We start from the raw sequence: 24,446 nt of genomic DNA, 5'->3' as shown, positions 1-24,446 counted from the left end.
CGCTAAAAAACAAAATGACGGCCATACGAAATGAGCTCCAAATAACTTTTGAAGGAGCAGAAACAAAATAGTGATCTTGGTGTCAAACATTATTTTTTTGGGTATGCTGAATCCAAATATTATGTTTTCTAATCTGAAATTTTAAGCTATGTGTTCCAAATCGCTAAGAAACAAAATGGCGGCAATACGAAATGAGCTCCAAATAACGTTTGAAGGAGCAGAAACAAAATAGTGATCTTGGCGTCAAACATTATGTTTTTGGGTATGCTGAATCCAAATATTATGTTTTCTAATCTGACATTTTTGAAAATTGTTGTAGTTTTTTCCTCTTTTTTAAACAAAAGAACCACAAAAATGACTAAACCTATAATATATTTTTTTTCTTTTTTTACTTTATTTCAGAATGATAGAAACGTAGAACCATGGATCCACTTATAAATTTGAAAAGACCTGCACCTGTGAGCCATCATCTTAAGATGTTTCTTATCAGTTCCTCCAGAACTTTGCCACAAACAAAGGATTTAGCTACTTCAGATATTCAAGATACTCTCCTCAAAGCTGAAACACTTGGCCAGGTAAAGCTAGACACCTTCGTGAAGGTAAGGATGATGGCCCCTGGTAAAAGTCACACACAAGTCAAGTTAAGTGATCCTCTACATAAGTCAAATGCAAAGACTTTTAAGTCCCTCTATGAAGTTAAATTGGTAGTAAGTGGCAAGGAAACCATTTTGAAAACTGACAGGAATATTCTCCAGCGCCTTGTAACTGCCTATGAGGCAGGTCGTAATGTGGATCTAAAGCGCATTTTGTGTCATTAACTAATGCCAAATCCAATCTCCCTTGCCAACACAAACGGAAGTCTGAGAACAGGAAACAAAGCCATTCTATCTGATGTGATGACCAAGGATGTAATTTGTCCATCTGATATATCAATTCCGTCTGCGTCATGCCTTATAATATATGGTCAAGCATTATGTGTTGCACTTGGAAAGCCTGCAGGAGTTTTTAAACTTTGGTCAACTGGCAGATGTATTTCTTAACCTTGTTCTTTCTATGAGAAGAAGCTTTAAGAGGATTTTTGTCACCTTTGATCGGTATAACGAAACTTCAATCAATGCTGGAACAAGGGATAGGTGCTTGAAACATGCTCATTTAGTAAGGAGAGTAATAGAAAATGGATCCGTGCGAATCCCCAACAAATTCAGTGACTTTCTTGCTAACTCAGAGAATAAAAAAGATTTGGCCTGTTTCATCTCTAATCATTTGATCGACAATGCTCCTGAAGACAAAATATTTGTGGTTTCCGGTGGATTTCACAAGGAGGATGACGTACGAAGAAACAATCGTGATTTGTCTATTGAAGGATTGCAGGCAAACCACGAAGAGGCGGACACGCGCATTGTACTTCACTGTCTTCATTCTGGTGCTGATAACATTGTCGTCTCAGCACGTGATGCAGATGTATTAGTGCAATTGGTAGCGTTATTTCACAAGATTAGATGTACGAAATTGTGGTTGCGAGCAAAAAAAAAAACAAAAACAAAAAAAAAAAAACATTCCAGTACATGAAGTCAGGCGGGAGCTTTCATTTATGGATCCTGTCTTCGAAACTCTCATCCAATACCACGCCATAACAGGATGCGACACAGTATCCTACATGCCTGGGATCAGTAAGAAGACAGATATTTAACACTAATAATAATGATCTACTAAATCTTGGTGTTGACGAACTGAAACAAGAAACAGCACACAAGGCAGAGAAGTTCATATGCAAGTTGTATGGTGTACCGGAGGCAAGCAGCTGTGATGAAGCCAGAGCAAAGGTGTTCAGCAAAGGAAAAACACCACAAGCACTGCCCCCCCACTTCCGATGCTCTACGGTTACATGTACAACGGGCCCACTATCAAGCCATGGTGTGGAGGCAGTCGGTCATACCAAAACCTGTGTTACCACCACCTACTATCTTGGGATGGAAAATGGCTGATGGACAGCTCGTTCCAAAACTTCAATCGCTGCCACCAATTCCACAACCCTGCTACGACATTGTCACCTGTGGATGTTTGGGTGGTGGTTGTATATCCGCTACATGTTCCTGCAGGAAAGGCCAGCTTGTATGTACTGCAGCTTTCAAATATACAGATACTGGCACTGAAGAGTGCATGAATATCCGTGACTAGAAAATTGTTATACTATTTTTGTAGGCAAAATAAGGTTGAATAAGGATAACGTGCGAATTTATCATACACTGGTACTGTTAATATTTCAATATGGTCTTATGCTTTGAATAATATTATTACTTTGCATCTTTACTTTAGCAATGTTCTATACTTTTTTTCCATATTAAAAAATACTGTTACACTGTTTTATTCCTAGTTCAAATGTATGGATACGAAACATTGCATTGATGCACGTAGCCGACATTTTGTTTTTTTAGCGATTTGGAAAAAACAGCTTAAAATTTCAGATTAGAAAACATAATATTTGGATTCAGCATAACCAAAAACATAATGTTTGACACCAAGATCACTATTTTGTTTCTGCTCCTTCAAAAGTTAATAGTAACTCATTTCGTATGGCCGCCATTTTGTTTTTTAGCGATTTGAAGCATATAACACCAAAATCGAGAGTGGCAAACAAAATATTCGTAATCAGCACATCAAATACATTCATAAAATGTTGTTTGCCCGCTTTTCCTCAAAAATGCTTCCTACAGTCAGAATTTTCGAAAATTGTCCCAGTCTATCTCCCCTTGATCTTAGTACACATCGTAATAAAATAACTTTGCGATATAACTGAACTAGAAAATGTCCTTCAACATTGTAGTTTCTCCAATGGAAGTTTTATAATGGAAAACGTAAACGTCCACTTTTTAAGGTTTGGGTCGAAATTCGCCTACCGTACTACAAAAATCTAGAGAGCTACAGGGGGAGCTGAGACCTATTTGGGAGGGGGGCTTCAGCTCCCCTGTAGCGACGTCCCTGCTCTCTCTCTCTCTCTCTCTCTCTCTCTCTCTCTCTCTCTCTCTTAAACGTATTTTAAATGTAACAAATATTAGGAAAGAAATGAAGGCTTGACTTCATATGTTTGCCGTTGTAGGTCTGTGATATATGATTGGATTTTTAAAAGAATTACATGCAATATTCTAGGATCTCCCTCGTGGGCCGGAGAGTGGTGCTGATCATATCACCTCCAAAATGGCCGAGATCGAGAATATGTGTGTGGCCCTACCCTCACATTCCCTAAATGTGCCTTCGTGACATGGTGCTATATGCACAGGGAACTTTACCTTTACCTTTGCATGTAATATTCTTTTTCGTATAATGCTATCTTGCATAAAATGGAAACACGCGTGTTTCAGACACGATTGACAGATGATAGTATTTTCATTAGCCTTCCAAAGAAAACTTTGTTCGCCACTTGCCACGGTTACCGACAAAGATAATAAAATTCCAAGTGCAACATTCAAATTAGGTGCAAAATCATGACCCTTTATCAGTTGGTATCCTTTGGTGTAATTGTTTTATTATAGCCGAAAGCACGTTTAGTTCATCTTTTAATTCTGTAACCTTCATGTGTTAACATTCCGGTAAGTTTTCTACACTTTTCAGACAGAAGATCAGATGGCATGTATTTATGCTTACTAACATCATAACATAAATTGAAAAATTCACTATGATGTTTAAGCTGCTCAAATCTTCCTCTTAGAGCTAGAATAATCGTCTAGGACCTGGTCATAAAAATCCACTTTGTACCATTTTTGTGGATCTTCAAAAGTTTCGTCCTACTGAAACTGCTCCTTCTTTCGATTTCGGCCCTGTACAATGTTTCCTATCTTTGGATCTTCTATATCTAAATTCGATGCCAATTCTTTCTTATGATCTGGGACTCATAGGTCGCCGCCCCCGACGCCTCCACGAGTGGAGGGAGGGAAGCCCTGCCAGGCTGCCAAGCGGCGTCTAAGAAGCTGAAATTTTTCATCACTCCTGCTTTTTTCAAAGCGCTGATATATTTCCAAGGAATATAACAGCATCTAACACATCGTAGATTAATGTTTTGAAGACATTTGCTCATTACATTACGTGGAGTAAAAAGTCATACCAGGGACGTTGGAACCGGGGGGGCAGGGGGACGACTTGCCCCCCCATTCATCATCGAGGGGGCAAGAAAGTCCCCCCCCCCGGTCGCGTGCTAAAAATAAGACACTGTTTTTTCCAACTTAGGCTATGTTTCGTTTTGAGAAAATGGAAAAATATTTTTACACCTGTTAAATAACCACGGACTCAAGTTTTGGCTACCAGCAAGAAATATGTGACAGAAAAATCGACGTGCAGATAAGAAAGAACAGCCACGTCTCCGCAAATTAAGCATAAGGTGGAATTATCCCCCTAGGAATTCGCAACTTCGGTTTCCAGTTTTCCTTTGTATCTACCAGGTTTTGTATGTACAGGTGCGGTCGGTGTGAAACAATAAACCCAGCGTACCCCGATGGGAAGGGGGGGGCGGGTCGGCAGAGAGCAGCTTAATTTTAAATATATTATTTTCCATCTACAAGTACATTACATGGATGCAAGGACTCCGAACAGGGGGGCAGATAAAGCTTGAGCCTTCTAGCTTAAAAGTTCAAGGTGGAAAACAATTTGAGACGAATGCGAGAGGACGCGGAGGTCTAGTCGGCAGGGCGTCTGACTGTCACGCGGAGAGCCGGGTTCAATTCCCGGGGCGGGTGACCTAAGGTTGGAATTTTTCCGGCCTTTTCTCAGCATAAAGCGGGTCCGGGCTCACCCAGCTACAGCCTCAAATGAATAGCCTGGGAGCAACCTTGGGGATTAAAGGCAGCTGGGGCGTGGTGCTGATCAAATCACCTCCAAAAAACATTGCTTAATCTGAATTTATGGTGTTCATGCAATAATTAACACATATTATTGTGGCTAAAATGAAATTATATGTGTAAAATACATAATTTTTTGTTAACTTTCACTTTCCAGTTGGGCCATGCCCCCCCCCCCCTTGCCTACCCCTTCCGGATGCCCATGGACAGAGGACAGCTTAACTTTAAATCTTCCGGTGCACTTTCAGAACACGAGCTTTCTTTAAGGATCCCTTGCTGTCAAAAAGGTCATTGACCATAGAAAAGATGCACCTTGCAAGTTCTTGGAGTTCTAGACTAATCTCCCCTTCCCTTACCAAATTTAGACTTGGTCAGATTGTTCAGAGTAGAACAACTGCAGAAGTCGTGTTTCGGCATTTACTCTGGAAATTGTAGTGATGAGTTTGGATTTCTTTCCGCACCAAGCAATATAACTGTGCACATGTACGTGTAAATCATTTGTTTCACACCGACTGCAAGGTCGCGTCGGAAGATCATTGCACTGCACTTAGTCGTCAAATATAGCATCAAATGACTGGTAAGTTTTACTTCTCTCCTTACGTTATTTTAGTAATTTATATTTTCTTTGTGAAAGGGCAGAAAAAAAACGAGACTAGAGACAGACAAGTATCGTCTCGATATACCATCTGCCCTTTCGGGTTTTAACGCTGCAAACTTTGGAGTGTATGAACCACTTCCTCTCGTGGGAAGGGAGGATTTTTTTATTCCTTGGACATTTTTATTAAGCGTTTACTGTTTGTTTTAAACGTCATGTTCAGGACTGATGACTTAGTTTTAGACCTCAGAGAGAGGTAACACCATTTATTCTTGTTAGCAGGTGATCTATGTTGGGAGTAGTAATTGTTTAGTTTTAGGTGGCATGGTCGATATTTTAGACCTCTCGGGGAAGAGAGGGGGACGATCTCCCCTGACGCCTTCAGGCTTGTAAAGTTCAGACTTATTCCATTCAAATGCAATACCTGCTATGATAATTACAGATCAAAATATCTAATTTTAAAGCTGTTGGCGTGGCGACTTGACCCATATTTGATACGTCGGCCCTCTCCAACCATGCACTACATTTTAAAGTCTTCGTTGGAACACTTTAGCCTATCAAATGCTCTAAAATTACTGAGAGTTTCATTTTTTTAAATCTCAATCTCTGAATAGCAGTCTGAGCTTTGCAAATATCAGTAAAAGGTGAAAGAATCGTTTTCTTTACGCCTGCCTTTTCAGAAGCAGAAATGTTTTACATGTTAAAATTTTAAAAATATAGGGCCTACAAAATAAAATATACCATATTGCCTCAATCTCATCGACTGCCTTCGCGATTAGCCAAAAATGGCAGAAAAGTGAAGTAAAATAAACTAAATCTATTATTTCTTCCTAACTCTTTCATTCAGGTAATTCTTATTTAGTATGCGACGTTTTTGTTAAAATTATTCTACGATTTATAAAATGATGAAATGGTAAATGAGAACACGGGCAACTTTCTTTGCAACACATCTATCAGAAAGTTTCAGAAACATGGATTTTCTCAATACGTTTGCACGTGTACTTCATCCACTTTTAAAAGTAGTGCGTTTTCAGTTATGTAAGTATCATTATAAAAAAAAGAATGCCTCAATACCATCATGCCTAACTGCATGCGAAGATCGAGTACCAGGCAGGGATGGAAATTTGCGGTAATTATCGTATCATAAGACATAATATTTCAGTTTTCTTGTATTAAGCACCGTTTAATGGAATTATAAGTAATAAAATAATCCGGAATAGAGGCCGATCGGCCTCGTCTTATCTCTTATGAGCCACTGTGGATATTCATATATTCAATAACTGGATAATAAACCTTTTCGAGCAAGGCCTCATCTCCAGGAAGCTATCAACTCGCGGCAAGCCACGGCACCTAGCGACCTGTTGAGTGAGATGAGTCAAGGCAAAATTGATACTAAACCTTTTCCTGCTCCCACAAAATAGGCAATAATTAGGCCGGAGAGTTCAATGAACTAACCGATCTCTAACTACGCACTGGTAATGATCAGGCTGGAAAGTTTATACAAACTAACCGATCACTGATACACAGATTCAGAAGCGTGCGGTAAGGAAAGGAGGGGTAAGCGCCGCTTGCGTTGTTTTTTAAAACACTTTTGATATCTTAAGTCCGTGTTTTTCAATGCCTTTATATACCTTAGAATGGAATTTATTTACTATAAGATATTTACATTACAGAATTTTCATTTCCCCTATTTCCTGTTCTATTGACTTGAAACATAAACTGGCTGTACCCTTGACGACGCTGGGCGATGCGGCAGGACTGACCGCGTTAGAAGAAGAGGACTGCTCGCCTTTCTCCCCGCTTTTCGAGTGACTTATGCAGTTCTTGCATGGTCACTGTCCATCCCCGTTCACGAAGAAAAAAGGCCGAGGGCAAGCAACACCAAGACCGCATCCGTCTTTGGCAAGGGTGTTGGAAAGAATTCGTCCACACGGGCCACAAGTGTTGCTAAATTCCAGAATTTTCTGTGCATCCGTAGCACCACCTCACGGGGTACGATTTTCATGTTTGAAACTCTATCAGAGGCGAAGATATAGTACAAGCAATGCAAGCACTGCTTGCATAATTCGAATATCATTTAATGTACTTAATGTTCTAACCGTATTTAGTTTCCATCGCACTCGATTTCGCGAAAAAATGCGGCCGCAAACTCCCCCAGCAGCTCTGTAGCAAGCACCAGCCTCAATGCTTGCAGCCGTTCTGCGGGAAAATAAGGCCTCCGAAGGAGTCACATGGCGAAGCGTGAAATTCTGGTGGAACCCGTCCACAAAGCTTCTACAAAAAGCTGTGCTTTCCGAGCTTGCGTGATTCCCGAAAATAGCCGAGTTCAACCGAAAGCAGAAGGATTCATCTATGGGTACGTTGCCAGCAAAAACTAGTAACGAATATTTGTCTTCATGAACACGTAAACAAGATCGCAAATATAATAATAATTGTTAGTCATAAAATAACTAAAAGAAGTTATTATCACTGTTCTAAATTCCATATATATCATATTATATTACAAATTATTTTAGATTTCGCGAAATGTAAAACGCGTAAAAAAAGTTGACATTGGGAGTTGGGGTAGTGGAATTTCTGCACCCCCGTGAAGAGTTTTCTCAGGGAGGGAGGGAAGATTGGACGGACCTTTGTCCTGCACCCTGCTTCCTGGTCGGTCCAGCTCAAATTACGCCAGAAGTGTTGACCGCTACCAGTGTTTGCAACTGCCAAATTATTTACGCAGTAATTCAAGTGAGCTCTTTCACAAATTTTACAATCAATAAATTGGCTGCTTTTGAATAAAACTTGGGGTGAAAATAAAGCTATCTGAGAAAGAACTATCTACTGATATTTGTACATGGCATAGAAGTAAATCGTATACATTCTGCATATTATGAGCACAAGAATATGTTTTAATGATTGATTGATTGATTCGTTGTTTTAAGTCCACTTTATGCACAGTAAGGCTAATCGGGACTGGACCTACAGTTTAAAATGGGATCTGAAACACTTGTGCCTCCACCGGGTATCGAACCCGGAACCCCTTGATTACAAGGCGACGACACTACCACTGCGCCATCGGGGAGGCCCGAATATGTTTAAGTTCTATTATTATGACGCAAGTGGTGTTCCCAGGGTCTTTTTACGGTCCCCATTTTGTCATCTTTTCCTTCCTTTGACGTTTTTTCTTAGATATACTGGGCCAAAAGGGGGTTATGTCTACCATCCACCCCCCCCCTTCGCCCCGGGCACGCCATTGAATGACACTTTATTACTTAAATATTAATGTACATACTCGTTCTGCTGAAATGATTCTGATTCCTCCGCGTAATTTTTATCTCCAAACTGATATATCTTTCCTTTGTGACGGATAAAATTAAGGAAATAGGTTGGTATCACTTTCTGTTGTTTCAGAGATTTTCAAAGTGATCTTGTGTGGATGCTTGCATTTGCAGTTGTGGAAAGCTCGTGGGATAGTGTGAGTGTTTGTTGCTTCGTGTTTTGTGCTGTGAATTTATCGGAATGAACGCGTATTTAGGAACGGTTGATGTGAAGTGCGGGTGTATTATTGAGCAATTGAAAATTGCTTCGTTTAGCTCGAGAGAGATAAGTGTTAAAATGAAAATCGTGGAAGGGGGTCGACCAACACCGCATTTACCGGACTTAAAACAAGTTAGCCCAAGGGGCTTTGTGCGACATTTCCAAAGCAATTTCTACCACAAGTTTATTTGGCTAGCAGGTTGTGAAGCACGCAGTAGGTTGTACTGTTGGCCATGCGTATTGTTCGCCGTGCACAAGACGAACTCCGTGTGGTCAAGTGAGGGATACTGTGATCTGAATAACGTGCACAATGCATTACAGAGACATGAAAAAGCAGAATCTCACATAAGGGCATTTTTAACTCTGAAGGAATTCGGAAAATCTCGTGTGGATTTTGCTCTGGATCACCACAGACTTGTAACAATCGAGCGCCATAACAAAGTTGTTCGTCAAAATCGCGATATTTTAAAGCGTCTTGCAAGTGTAACAACCTTTCTTGGTAGTCAAGAATTATCATTCCGGGGACACAATGAAAGTGAGGCATCATTGAACCGTGGAAATTATGTAGAACTTGTAAATATGTTGGCAGAATTTGATACTTTGCTGGAAAGTCATTTGGAGAATTCTACAACATTTACTGGCTTGTCAAGTGAGATTCAGAATGACCTTATTAAAAGCACGAGTGGTGTCATAACGGACGCAATTAAGGCCGAGGTAAGTGAAACCAAGTTCGTAGCTATTATGATCGATGAATCCTCGGACGTATCACGGAAATCGCAACTTTCGACGATGTTTCGTTACGTGACGAAGTCAGGAAAAATTGTTGAGCGTTTCTGGGGGTTTGAGGATGTCAGCAGGAACCGAACTGCAGCTGTAATTGCTGCCCACGTTGTTGAAACAATTCGAAAACTAGGCTGGGAATCAAAATTGGTGTGTCTAACATACGACGGGGCAGCCGTAATGGCAGGGGATCTCTCGGGGACACAAGCACGAGTCAGACAGATTTTCCCTAGTGCAATATTTGTTCACTGTTTTGCACATTGCTTAAATTTAGTACTTTCTCAAACAGTGAGCAACATTAGTGAATGCAAAGTGTTTTTCTCGACGCTAAGTGGCCTTGCTTCTTTCTTTTCGCATTCGACAAAAAGAAATGCTGCTCTCGACGATATAGTTAAAGCAAGGTTACCTGAAGTGGTTCAGACCAGGTGGAACTACAGTGAACGGCTTGTACAAAAAACGTCCGAAAATAGAGTGAAGATAATTGAAATGTTTGAGGACATTATTGGCAATGCACAAGACTGGGACAGTGAAACAATTTCTTCTGCGGGTGGTTTCTTGGCATTCCTGGATAGTTTCGAAACCAACTTTTTTCTTCTCTTGTTTGGGGAAATATTTTCCTTGACGGGATATTTATTTAATGTGCTGCAAACAAAAACTATGGATATTGGATTTTGCCTCAAAGAAATTGAAAGTGTCAAAAGTGACATTACCAAGAAACGAGAACAATTTGACATAATTTATACAAGGACAATAGATATTGCAGGAGTACCACAGCCGAGAAGGAAGAGGAACAATGTAGGCGACACAAAATCTCAGTACCAACGTATATATTGTGAAGTTATAGACAACATCATAAGCCAACTGTCTTCACGTTTTGAAAACCTTGAGGCCCTACGATTTGTTGAATTGCTCGATAGCGGGAAATTTCTCATGTATGCTGCTACATTTCCAGAAACTGCCTTCTCAGCGCTTATGCAACTGTACATCCAGCATTTTGACAAAACCTTGTTGCACACCGAGCTCAGTATTGCCTATTCTCGGGATTGTTTCCGCAATAAGAGTGTAAAGGACATCTTGAAGTACATTGTAAACAACGAATTACAACAAGTGATGCCCGAACTCCACAAACTGTGTCTGCTAGTACTGACTATACCAGCCACAACAGCGTCAGTTGAAAGATCGTTTTCAACGCTGAAACGTATCAAGACATTCGCCAGGAACAGCATGGGTCAGGAAAGGTTGTCAGCCCTTGCTCATTTGTCCATTGAGAAGGAACTATTAAAGGAACTCAAAATGGATGAAACTAAATTTTACGATTGTGTGCTTAAACATTTTCTAGAGAAGAAAAGAAGAATGGAGTATGAATATCGTCACTAAGGGTGGCATCCAATGGACCAAGAGTTTGAAATTTATTGTGGTGAGTACATCGTCTATGCATGTGTTTCTTTGCTTTGAAATGAATTTTTTATTGTTTGTGTTTAACTTTTTATTTAGTGTTTAAGTTACTCCAATGCGGTTTTTAGGGTGCCCAAAAATACTAAATTACATCATGCAGCGTAAAATAAACAAATGATTCCCATTTTTTTTATCTAAATCGGTTTGGTCACCGTTTGACCATATTAAATAATAATGAACAAATAAAGGTACTAATAAGTAAGTAAGAAATTCCGTCTCCCTTTAGTCGTATGCGGAAAGTTCGCATATGCAAAACGTTTAATATCATATGAATAACGTTACCTGGATTTTTTTAAAAAAGTAAATGTGACGTTTGCGGATCATATGGTTTATTTTTAGTACAGTCACTTTATTACGATATTTTGACAAATCCAGCGACTGGGTAAATGAGGCTATAAACCTTGAATCTTTCCCCTCGGCATGTCGTTGTACTACATGTTTTGTTGTACTGAAACATTGCTTGCCTCCTTCGTAAGACTACGCTTCGCTACTGAACTCTATAGTAATTAACAAATTACATTATGAAGCTCGCCAGTGATCACCAGTCGTGTGCTATTTATATGAAATAAAATCACAGCCGGTACTTGAACATATCCGTCATGTAGTCAGTTTTTCGGAAATATGGAGGATGTAACACTGCAACTGCAGGTAGGGTGAAACGGAAGAAGCGTGGGTGCTTCGGATGCGTATTATTTTTTACTGTGATATTGTGCTGTGTTTTTCTGTTCTTTGTGTAGTGTTTTTGTACCTGATGTAAAAGTATGATTCTACATTGAAAATTGCCGCCATGGTTGACATACCAGACGAGCCATCGATTTGCAGTGTTGCAGGTAAGGACTTGATTATTAGGGGCCTTCTTTCAAAACCATTCAGTTCGAGAATTTAACGTGAAAGGTTGGAGCTTGTGAACCATGAGCGACCGTGTCCTGAATTATTCATAATCAAAGCAACTAAGAAAGATGGGAAAGTTTTCATTAGGCAGTTTAAAACATCTCAGTACAACAATATTATCTGGTTATGTGGCAGCAATGATATTAATAAATTATTTTGTTGGCCATGCGTTTTATTCAATACAAATGTAGGACCATGGAACTCAGTGGCGTGTCCAAGTGGGGGGGGAGGTGATGTGGGTTATAACCCCCTTTCGCCAAGTATTCCTAAAAAATAACGTCAAAAGTAGAAAAAATATGAGAAAATGAGGAGGACTGACTACCAAGAAAAAGTATACATAACCCCTCCCTTTCGAAAACCCTGAGCACGCCACTGATGGAACTATACAGGCTACGGTGAGTGACTTGAGCAATTTTTATAATGCAGTGCAAAGACATGAACGTTCCCAGAATCACATCTGCGCTTGCATTCAGTAACTGAAGACAAGTCATGATTCATAATTCTAGCCAAGTAAGAAACCGAAACCCGTCCGTTTATTTAATATCAAAACTTTATGCTAATAGGATGTTTCTTATTTTCAGGGTTAAAGAAGAACGTAATATAATTTATAGTTGCCCTCAAATATCAGGTAAATCATTATTTTCTTCATGGTTGGAATTTAAAAGTTATATCGAAAGGCTGTTTTCCTTCTTTAAAAACCGTGCAGCGAAGATTTGATTTTACGGTATGTATGCACATCACACACTCAAGCCCGATACGTCACCATTACGCACATTATTGTAAATGGGGATGTGTCTAGGCCTATATTATACAGGGTGGCTCAATAAGTCACTTAACACACCCAGTACAAGGCCACTGCACCGCGCAACATGGAAATGGTGATGACCAATCGTTATCAGGTCAAGGGGGAACCACATTGACGCCACCCACACGGTCGGCGGCCATCTTGATGTCCGCCATCTTGAATTCAACTTCAGAATTTTAAATGGGAAGGAGGGGTCGTGCGACATATCAAAATGGGCTAGAATTTCACGAGAAATGCAATGGTGAAGGTTTTTTTGACGTATCTTTAACCAGTAAAAAGTTATGACTGAATTCTTGTACCAATTTGCTCCTTTTCGAGGTGTTAGAAAAATGCCTTAAAATTTGTTTAGCGCTTCGGTAATGCATCGAGATCAAAGTGACATCTATGGAGAGATGTTCGCATGCCATTGCACATTATTTTAATCGGATACATCCATGAAGAGCTGTGCATTATGAATGGTTGTCGCGAACAATTTACAGTGTGACGCTTCCATTGAATTAAAAGTCCTTCACAGTGACAAGGCTAATGTTTATGTTCATAAGGAAGTTCATAAACAGAAATTGTTCGCGACAACCATTCATAATGCACAGCTCTTCATGGATGTATCCGATTAAAATAATGTGCAATGGCATGCGAACGTCTCTCCATAGACGTCACTTTGATCTCGATGCATTACCGAAGCGCTAAACAAATTTTAAGGCATTTTTCTAACACCTCGAAAAGGAGCAAATTGTTACAAGAATTCAGTCATAACTTTTTACTGGTTAAAGATACGTCAAAAAAACCTTCACCATTGCATTTCTCGTGAAATTCTAGCCCATTTTGATATGTCGCACGACCCCCTTCCCATTTAAAATTCTGAAGTTGAATTCAAGATGGCGGACATCAAGATGGCCGCCGACCGTGTGGGTGGCGTCAATGTGGTTCCCCCTTGGCCAGATAACGATTGATCATCGCCAATTTCAAATTCCATGCCGCAGTGGCCTTGTACTGGGTGTGTTAAGTGACTTATTGAGCCACCCTGTATTTGAAATTGTTATAATTAACCGAAACGAAAAATTCACCCATCGCTTGCCTATGACGGAAGGTCACGGCACGCCCCTGCACAGATTAGTTTAAAGACGTATATATTCAATAACTATGTACTATATATTCAATAACTTTATATATATCTATATATATGGGGAAGAGATTGTAAAAGATTTTACTAAAATCTGGTTGACGGATTTGAAAACCTGCCCCCACTCAAAAATAAGTTCCGACGTCCCTGAGTCATACCAGATAACTAGTGAGCAAAGGAATGCAAAGCCATATACCTGGTACGCAATACACCGACCGTCATGTACTACCATTTGGACAGTTTTACTGTCGCCAATTACACTGTGTAACAAAGGTTTTCTTTCCTGGATGGTATGTAGTGACCATAATACCCCTTGGTACCCTGATGTAGGAGCACTACTGCATTTGTTTGTATCAGCCTCCATTTTCCCGCAAATGGGAAAAAGGGATTTTTAAAATACGAAATTTCCCTCTTTCAAGGTGGCAACACTTCCCCTTGTGGAGTTGCAACACTGCGTGAAAATCCGTATCAGAAGCCGGTGGTACATTATTGAGAGTGTGTTTGTGTGTTGTTATTCATTGTTGTTCTGGATGTTTGTCTGTTCTGAGAACTCTTGTATGAGTTCACAAAGTGTTAATGTACTGCTCAGAAGGTACTGAAAGCTGGACTTGCAGCACAAAGATTTCAGTTTGTTGCTAAGTGTGACTGTTAGATATTCCTGTTCGGATGTGACAAGTATCTCCGGTTCTGACATTATATGTGTTTGATGTTTCTTTACTGTAAATCATGCCAAGAAGTTGTGTAAATAACCCAAACAAGTTCTGTTACATATGTGGAAGATTGGCTGTTAAGTCCAATGTTACCCACCTGACACCTGCTGTGAAAAAGGCTTATGAATTGTACTATTCCTGCAAAGTCGGAGACCAGGATAAAAAATGGGCTCCGCACGTGTGTTGTATATCCTGTGCTGTGAACCTTCAGGGATGGTTGAACGGAACACATAAGGCAATGCCATTTGCCGTGCTAATGGTGTGGCGTGAGCCACAAGACCACACCACAGACTGTTATTTTTGTTTAACAAACATTCGTGGAATAACCGCAAAAACAAACAAGTCAATTAACTATCCATGTGTACCTTCTGCTATTAGGCCTGTTCCACACTGTAATGAGTTACCTGTTCCTGTGCCACCAAATGCTTGGACGTTGAGTGACTGTGATACTGAACGTGAATCCGAAAGTGAAGGAAGTGAAGATCCTGTGTATGTGGGGAACGCAAAGGGACCGCATATAATATGCCAAGCAGAACTAAATGATCTCGTGAGAGATCTGCAATTGTCCAAATCACAGGCAGAACTATTAGCTTCCAGACTACAAGGTTGGAACCTTTTGGGAAAGGGCACGAAAGTAACAATGTATCGCTGTCGTGGAAGTGATCTAGTGAATTTTTTCAGCTGTCAGGAAGGTTTGGTGTACTGTATAGATGTGTGTGGACTTATGTCTGCATTAAACATTGAGTATGACATGAATCAATGGCGTTTATTTATTGATTCTTCGAAATTCAGTCTTAAAGCTGTGTTATTACACAATAACAATAGTCACCCTGCTATTCCAGTCGCCTATGCTGTAGGTATGAAAGAATCATACCAAAATATGAAGCTCTTGCTTGACAGAATGAAGTATGCGGATCATCCTTGGCACATTTGTGCTGATTTTAAGGTTCTTGGTCTGCTTTTTGGAATGCAGTCAGGATATACAAAACACTGTTGTTTTCTGTGTGAATAGGATAGCAGGGCGAAAGAGAAACACTGGCCCACAAGAAAGTCGATGGTTCCTGGACAGAAAAGTGTTAGTTACACGCCTCTTGTTGATCCAAAAAATGTGTACTTACCACCATTACACATACAATTAGGATTAATGAAGGTGTTTGTGAAGGCACTAGATAAAGAGGGTGGTGGTTTCCAGTACCTAAAGACAATATTTCCACATATCACAGATGCAAAGTTAAAGGAAGGAATCTTTGTCGGACCACAGATTAGAGAACTCATTAAACATTCAACATTCGACGAGATCCTGCATGAAAACGAGAAAAGAGCGTGGGTTGCACTGAAGAATGTGATAACAAATTTCCTTGGAAACCGAAAATCTGATCATTATGCCGAACTTGTAGAAGAACTGCTACTGAGCTTTCATGCAATGGGTTGTCACATGTCCCTAAAGCTTCATTATCTACACAGTCACTTAGACTTACTTTTTCCCAGAAAACTTAGGTGCAGTATCAGATGAACATGGTGAACGATTTCATCAGACCATTCGTGTCTTGGAAGAAAGGTACAAGGGAAAGTGTGGGATTACTATGTTAGCTGACAATTGTTGGAGCTTGAAACGAAAAAACGAGGGTGCTCAGTACAAACGGAAGCGCCGATAAGACTACCTTGAACACCTTTATACATGTTACTTTATGTATCATCCTTTCCATCCTTGGATGTATGTACATTACATAATTTGATCTGTATTGTTACTTCTGATACCTATTGGTGTAATACATAACATATTTTGTTCATAATATATATTTGTAGTTCTTGAATTGATGTTAATTTCATTTTGGCGTTTACGTAGGTACCTTTGGCTCAGGGTGGGATAAGGGGGCAGATAGGAATGTGGGACAGGGGTCGGGCAGGGTATATATTTCGGTACCGGTACTGGTATTTATGCAGATCGATTTCATTGTCGTCATGTAATCTTTGCTTCTTGTACTGTGTAATTTAAAAAACGATTTACTTTTAGTTTCATTCTTCGTTACATCCTATGTCTTGCAGTGCTCCAAATAGCATAGCATTTACATTACATAATAAAATTTTCAACTATTATTTCTCGAAATCTGAGGCTGATACAGGAATTTCAGTTACACCACTGTAATCAGCGTGACAAGTTCTATCGGAAACAGTTGCATTCATTTCGGAAAGAGAAAAAAGTTGTAAATTTGTTACACAGTGTTATTTGAAGGAGCGCATCATATATTAACTTCCAAGTTATACAATATAATATTATATTATAACTTTCAAGTTTTCAGTAGGGTTATTTTTTTCATCTCTTCAAATTTTACCGCCCTGAAAATTTGCCACTCTGGGCAGTAGCACGGTTCGCCCCCCTTCCGCCGGCCCTGGCTCGGATCTCACTTCAAACTGTAGATTTAGTCCCGATTAGCCTTACTGTGCATAAAGTGGACCTAAAACACCAAATCAATCAATTAATCAAAGCATAGAGCTAACAGATATAATGTGAAGGAATATTAATAACAAAAAAATGCTAGAGAACGAGGTAGGATAGTTCAATTTCATAGGAAATAATGCATCTTCCTCCCCCTCTGTAGCTGCTTGGAGTTTTCGGCGGCTTCAAAATACTTAATTTTTAAAAGGAACATAACATTGCTTACAAACTTTTAATAAGTAGGGCAACTGCCCCCTCTTGCCCCCAGTGCGCACCCCCATGGCTCGAACTTAGGGCTAACTTAGGAAATGCTCCCGTCGTTCAATATGGTTACAAGAAAAGTGGGGTGATGCTTTGCTTAAAATTTCCCAGCTGTGGAGATTGAATGCCACTCCCCCCTCCTTCTAGAATTCCCCCTCACTTCACTGACATTACCTAAAATCTTACAGAAATGTGTTGAATTACTAAATGCCAACTTGAAATTCTTTTCTGTTTCTGAGACTCTCGCGATGGAATCTGAACCTCATTTAGCAGCTTAGAACGTTAAAATATTACTTAGGATGTAGTCCAGTGTGCAGCGAATTATGGAAAGGGAAGGGATCTATATGTAGGGAGCTGGAATGTGCTATCTTTGTATAGGGCAGGTGCATTGAGGATATTGCTGGATCAACTAAATAATTATAAGCCTGCGATAGTGGCATTGCAAGAAGTACGTTGGATCGGAAAAGGAGTTTTGGAAAAGAGAGAAGCAACTGTATTCTATAGCTGTGATGAAAGGCTGCATATGCTAGGAACTGGATTTATAATACATAAACAACTAAAACATCTAGTGATAGGATTTAAAGCTATAAGTTCAAGATTATCGACATTAAGAGTTAAAGGAGAGTTCTTTAATTACAGTATAATCAATGCACATGCACCCACGGAAGTATCCACAGATGATGTAAAAGAAGATTTCTATGATGCGTTAGAGAAAGCATTTGATGATTGCCCAAAAAATGACATAAAAATAGTAATTGGAGACTTCAATGCCCAGATAGGCATTGAAGACGTGTATCAACCAACAATTGGTAAACAAAGTATGCATAAAGTAACAAATAACAATGGTATGAGGCTAATAATGTTTGCAGCATCTCGGAATCAAGTAATAACAACAACTCTGTTCCAGCACAAGGATATTCATAAAATGACATGGAGAGCCCCGGATGGAAAAACTTACAATCAAATTGACCACATGCTAATAGATTGTAGACATAGATCAGATATCATTGATGTTAGATCTTTTAGAGGGACTAATATTGATTCCGACCATTATTTGATTATGGGAAGGATTAGAGCAAGAATATCTAATAGTCGAAAAATGAAGGCGACTAGCCTGATTAATTTTAATGTCACGCAGTTAAGAAATCCAACGGTGGTTGAGAGGTACAGAAGTAAACTACAAGAGGGATTCGTCGGTATGAAACCGGCAGAAGTGGAAAATGTAGATGAGAGGTGGGATAGATATAAGCTGAGGATCAGTAATGTAGCAAAGGAAATACTTGAAACACAAAAGCCAGTAAAGAAAGAAACGTGGTTCGATGAGGAATGTCAAAATGTAACCAAAGAAAAGAATGATGTATATAAGAGGATGCAGCAAAGAAGTGCAACAAGGAGAGCTAGGGATGAATATCAAGAGAAAAGAAGGATTGAGAAGAGAGTCCATAGGAAAAGAAAAAGGGAATGGATGAAGCAAGAGATGAAGCAGTTGGAAAGCCTGCATGAGCAGAAGAATGTAAGACAGATGTATAAGCTGGTAAATAATACAAAAGATGTTTTTAAACCAAGGACAACAGTCTGTAGAAATGAAACAGGCGATATAATTAGTGACACTAATGAAATTTTAGAAATGTGGAGAAGGCATTTTAATGATGTATTGAATGGCAGTGCAGATGTAGCAGGTATGCTGGAAGAAGGATTAAATGAAGAAGAGGAAGGAGAAGAGGGCATAGAAAGTCCAAAGTTAGATGAAGTATGGGAGGCAGTCAAGATATTGAAAAATAGTAAAGCACCTGGTATAGATAACTTGCAAGCAGAGCTGCTTAAGCATGGAGGCGAGAGTGTCATTAGAGGCTTGAAGGAAATAATAAACATAATCTGGAAAAAGGGACAGATGCCAAGTGAATGGAGGACGGGTATCATAGTACCTATCCACAAGAAAGGGGACATGATGGAGTGTGCAAACTATCGTGGAATTACATTGTTGAACGTTGCATATAAAGTATTTGCAAGAATTATATATAAAAGACTACTACCATATGTAGAAAAGTGCATTGGACCATATCAATGTGGGTTCAGGCCAGGGAAATCTACAATTAACCAGATATTCACCTTAAGGCAAATACTGGAGAAAACGCTGGAGTTTGGGATAGGAACGCACCATCTATTTCTTGATTTTAAATCTGCATACGATAGTATAAACAGGACCCAACTATATCTGGCAATGAAAGATCTCGGAATTCCAATAGGATTAATAAGAATGGTGAGGATAACTATGGAGGGCTCTAATAGTAAGATAAGAGTAGGAGGACAACTCTCAGAACCTGTTGAAATAGAAAATGGACTAAGACAAGGCGATGTGCTGTCCTGTTTGTTGTTTAACATTGCCTTAGAGAAGGTTATACGGGAAGCTCGGGTGCAAATTAGGGGTACCATATATTATAAGTCAATCCAGATACTTGCATATGCAGATGATGTGGACATAGTAGGAAGATCTCTACATGCAGTGGAAGAAGCATTTCTGGCCATAGAAAGGGAAGGAAAAAAGATGGGATTGGTGGTGAATGAAGGGAAGACTAAGTACATGGCAGCAGGCAAAGCACACAGATATAATCCATCACCGACCATAACAATGGCTAATTATACATTTGATAGAGTGGATACCTTTATCTACCTGGGTTCTGTTGTGACATATGAAAATGATTCACAGGAGGAAGTAAAGGCACGACTTATAGCAGCGAATATGGCCTATTATGGACTACAGAGACATTTTAAGAGCACCATATTGTCCAGAACAACTAAGTTAATACTTTACAAGACACTGATAAGACCTGTATTGACTTATGCTGCGGAAACTTGGACCAGTTCAAGGAAAGATGAAGAGTTGGTAGAGACCTTTGAAAGAAAGATATTACGAAGAATATTGGGACCAGTATGTGAGAATGGAAAATGGAGAAAGCGATTTAATAAGGAGCTCTATGACTTATATCAAGAACCAACAGTTATTGGTGTAATAAAGGCGGCTAGATTAAGATGGGCAGGTCATGTGATGCGCATGAGTGATAGTGACCCTGCAAAGAGAGTGATGTTGGATAGCCCAGGTGGACAAAGGAAACGAGGAAGGCCTAAATTAAGATGGGTGGATGGAGTGGATGAGGATGTTCGGAAGCTCCAGTATAGAAATTGGAAAGTTGTGGCGAAAGGTAGAGATAGATGGAGACAAATCACAGAGGAGGCCAAGGTTCATCAGTGGACTGTAGCGCCATAAGAAGAAGAAGAAGTAGTCCAGTGTGTGCAATGTTTGATAATGCAATGAAAAAGTGTCTCTTTTCAACCACCGCCACTGTTTGCAACTGTTGTTTTAAATACTGAAGATTTGATTTTTCTTATTTAGTTTATTTTACTTCGAATTTGTGCCACTTTTGGCTAATCGCGAAGATGTAGATGAGTGATGATATGATGAAGTTGATGAAGGGACACTCACAAACACTATCCCCAGGCCGGGATTCGAACCTAAGATCCTTGGAATCGTAACGCGCTGCGCTGACCACTACGCCACGGAGACCGGCTAAAATAATGAAGAATAGCACAATAAATACACACATAATCTGTTGGAGAGATAACCGTTTTTTTTAATAAACTTGCCGCTATTTCTGTGCTTAGAGCTGTTCTTCGATATACACACAAAAAGTTTTGATTCTATGGAGCAAGTTCCTTTATTTCCTGGTTGAGAAAGCAATAGGCCTACATGATAATCTGGTTTTGTTTAAATTTCAGTTCTGATATAAAATTTTTTTAAAAAAATAAAAAAAACTATCAAATAGTAATGCATTTTCCAAAGCCTGTGTTTGGTATGAACAATCAGTTACATAAGACTTAGACATAACATTGCTGTGACTTTCAAATTGAACCAATACTTCAAACGAGTATTGATAATGCGTGGGTATACGCGTCCATACTGGTCTATATAGTCTGCTTACTGGTTAGAGATGTCTCATTCGTTGAAAGTAGCATACATCACTGTATACATTTTACTCATTTGTACTATGTATATATTTACTAGTCTATCGTGTATTTTAACGATTAATAAAAATTCAGGAATTGGTAGTGTATTTCTAGCGTGACATTCTTGATTGATTTGGTTCATATTACTTGGCTTTTCTGCCACATTTTGGCTAATCGCGAATGATATGATGAAATTGATGAAGGGACACTCACAAAGAACACTCAGGCCCAGGTCGAGATTCGAACCCAGGACCCCCTGGTCTGATTTGTTTGTGGCTTTCCAGTGATTTGGCCCTTAACGACAGAGCTTTGGAGTTTTTAGTATTATTTTTTATCTGTTTGCAAAAGTTGACCATTATTTAGTTTCGGTCGAAACTTGGAGATAACTATGATCGAAAAACAACACATGCATGTGGACCTTATCAGTTTTAAACCTTTAGTCGCAAACAAAATGGACCGGATTTACTATCAGAGCAGCAAGAAGAGAAGGCGAGAGGTCAGAAACCCTCTGGAGTCCAGCAAATAAGTTGTGTACTCTGGATCAGTGCCAATGAGTCACAGAGTTGCCGCATGATAAATAAAATTCAACTGACCCAACTGCCCTTCACGCCATTGTAAAGATCTCCTCACAAGTAGGAAGCAGATACTTGCCACTCCTCGCGCTTGGTAAGCATGCTTCTCTATTTATCATTTTTTTTATTTTTCAAATTGTCTTTTGTTTTGACACTGATGTAAGATAGTTCGGATGAAGCTAGTCAAATAACTCCTTAACGGAGAACAAACCACTTCTGTGCCTAGTTCCTTAACGAGATGGACGTGCGAGTTAAGTTTGCGGGCAAAAGCCACATACAGTGGTAAGTGCAATGTTTCTGTTTACAAAAAAGATATATGCAATTTATTTTTTAAGCACCATATGCTATTTTTACTCGCCTTTATAGAAAGTGAAGTGAAAGCAGGTTAGGAAAATATTTGAACACGATCCGGCCTCCGTAGAGGGAGTGGTTAACGTGACCTGCTGCTAAGCCAATGGTTTCAAGTTCGAATCCTGGATATTGCATTGCGTTCTTTTCTTCCATATTTCAATTGTTCATTCACACTCATTAACCTGAAGTACAGAAAGACGAAAACACCAAAGTGCAACAGAAAAAAAAAAACACGAGTAAAGACGGTGTTAGAACAGTTTCAAACCCCTTTCCTAAACAATAATTTTAAAAGGTGTTAAAACATAGCTTTCTTTGGTGCACTTATTATGCATTTCAGAAAGAATGTTGCCCACCTCCTTTGAATCCCAATTTTTAATATTGTAACTATCTACAGTGGAAGTGCGGGTGATTAATCTCACTTGACAAGTCAAATCTGTTGAAAAATTGCACAGTTCTTGTCGTAATTTTATGGAAATATGATTATCCGCAGAATGACAACTGCTATGTACAGAAAGAGAAACCATAAATTCACATATTAATTCAACAACTTCGTTCAGTTAGTACAGACAGACAAATGCTGTGTCGCAAGGTTCAAATTTAGTAGCATACAATCTCCCAAAAATATATCTTTCTGCATTATCAATATTTTTCTTTGAATGAATTGTTATTATAGAGAATATTTTACACATGTTTTTATTTCTTTGTTTTACGTGACTTTTCTGCGTCTTGAGTTAATCGACACGATGAGGATGAATGATGAACTGACGAAATGGATGAAGGGGGTAAACATAATGATACACATCACGCCTTATCCAGGTTTCGAACCTAGCACTTAAGCACGTTACACTGACCACTCCCCCACAGAGCCAGGAGATGTATACATTCTAATTATCTATAACAAATAAATAATATTTAATATTAAAGGGTTGACATAATTAAGTTATGGATTTTACAATGTTTTTCATTCTGAAAATATTATGCTTCACGAATCTTAAACTGAAATGCTTGGCCTTGTGAGAATCTTTACCGAAAGTTTCCCTGCGTATGTCATTTCTCCTAGGTGTTCAAAGAACAAGCATATATGAAAATTTTGTTTCTTTGCGAATACTCCAGGTGAAATATCTCTTATTACAGTTTTGCCTTAAACTGAGATAATTATTTGTTTTACTGAATCAGTGTTTTGTGTTTCACCTCTTGAGAGGCCTATTGTATTAGTATGTGAAAAGAGTTTTGGACGCTATACTAAAACAAAAGGGCCATTTGATTTGTATGTTGGATTAATAATACTTGAGTATTATTTCAGAGTATCACAAGAATATACCCAACATAAAAGTAATTGTGATAATGATAAGTATAATTAACGGTGACGTTGGTGTTAAATCATATCAGACGCCAGAGCTTCGTTAGTCTGCAAATTGCAATCCAGGGTGTACTACGTGGAAGTGAGATTGAATTTTCATTGCCTTCACACCCCTTACATCCACATATACTTATATATACTGTATATAAATGAAAAGAAAAACTAAATAAATATTCGTGAATGGAATAGCGTAGCTCGGATGGTATTGACGAGTATAATTTATTTGAAATATATGAGGACACAATTATGTGTAAATTTTCAATCACTTTAATTTTAGATCCTGCGCAGACATGGGGTGTTTTGTACTGGTGGTGAATCCTCTGATTAGTTCTGTTTCAATTCCTGAACACCTCACATTGCCCAGTCAATACAAATTGAACGAGTGTGGTGACAGAACGTATCTCTGAGCTTCACTCTACATAGGAAATGACTGGCATATCACAAAACGAGTTACGTTTACATAGTGTCGAGAATTTGCCTCATTAGGTCAGCAGAAATTGGAGAGGTTAGAGGATAATTTGAAATATAAATTTTCTCAGAATTGGAATATCAGATCAAATTGGCGCGTATTGTGAGGCACAGAACTGGATCTGCAGAAACAGAAGAGGCATGCTTTCATCCTGAGTGTGTGTGTGTGTGTGTGTGTGTGTGTGTGTGTGTGTGTGTGAGTGAGTGAGTGAGTGAGAGAGAGAGAGAGAGAGAGAGAGAGAGAGAGAGAGAGAGAGAGAGAGAGAGAGAGAGAGAGAGAGGATAGGA

At 39.2% G+C, this 24,446-nt stretch overlaps 3 protein-coding genes across 6 annotated transcripts in view; all 3 read left to right on the top strand.

The window, feature by feature from the left end:
• Window positions 1-9,525: 9,525 nt before the first annotated feature.
• On the top strand, window positions 9,526-11,103 carry LOC145983777 (zinc finger MYM-type protein 1-like). Its single transcript, XM_083116826.1, has one exon. The coding sequence runs from the start codon at window positions 9,526-9,528 to the stop codon at window positions 11,101-11,103; it is 1,578 nt and encodes a 525-aa protein (XP_082972952.1).
• A 4,748-nt stretch (window positions 11,104-15,851) lies between these two features.
• LOC145983776 (uncharacterized) lies at window positions 15,852-21,185 on the top strand. The gene is made up of 3 exons (XM_083116825.1): window positions 15,852-16,030; window positions 18,045-19,155; window positions 21,180-21,185. Exons 1-3 carry the CDS (start codon window positions 15,852-15,854, stop codon window positions 21,183-21,185), a joined length of 1,296 nt encoding a protein of 431 aa, XP_082972951.1.
• An 828-nt stretch (window positions 21,186-22,013) lies between these two features.
• Srr (Serine racemase) overlaps window positions 22,014-24,446 on the top strand; it is a 60,175-nt gene continuing 57,742 nt past the window's right edge. The window contains exon 1 of one of the 4 annotated variants that reach the window (XM_083113829.1): window positions 22,014-22,073. Coding sequence is in view for 1 of the 4 variants with exons in the window: in XM_083113822.1 (XP_082969948.1) it covers window positions 22,218-22,261 (44 nt within the window). In the remaining 3 variants the exon portion in view is untranslated. The other 3 variants (XM_083113846.1, XM_083113822.1, XM_083113838.1) reach the window with 3 other exon arrangements.

The sequence above is a fragment of the Lepisma saccharinum genome, chromosome 2, assembly GCF_977018435.1.
Source record: "Lepisma saccharinum chromosome 2, izLepSacc3.1, whole genome shotgun sequence".
Lineage (NCBI taxonomy): Eukaryota > Metazoa > Arthropoda > Insecta > Zygentoma > Lepismatidae > Lepisma > Lepisma saccharinum.
Note: the sequence above shows the minus strand (reverse complement) of the source record. Positions and strands in the feature narration are given on the sequence as shown.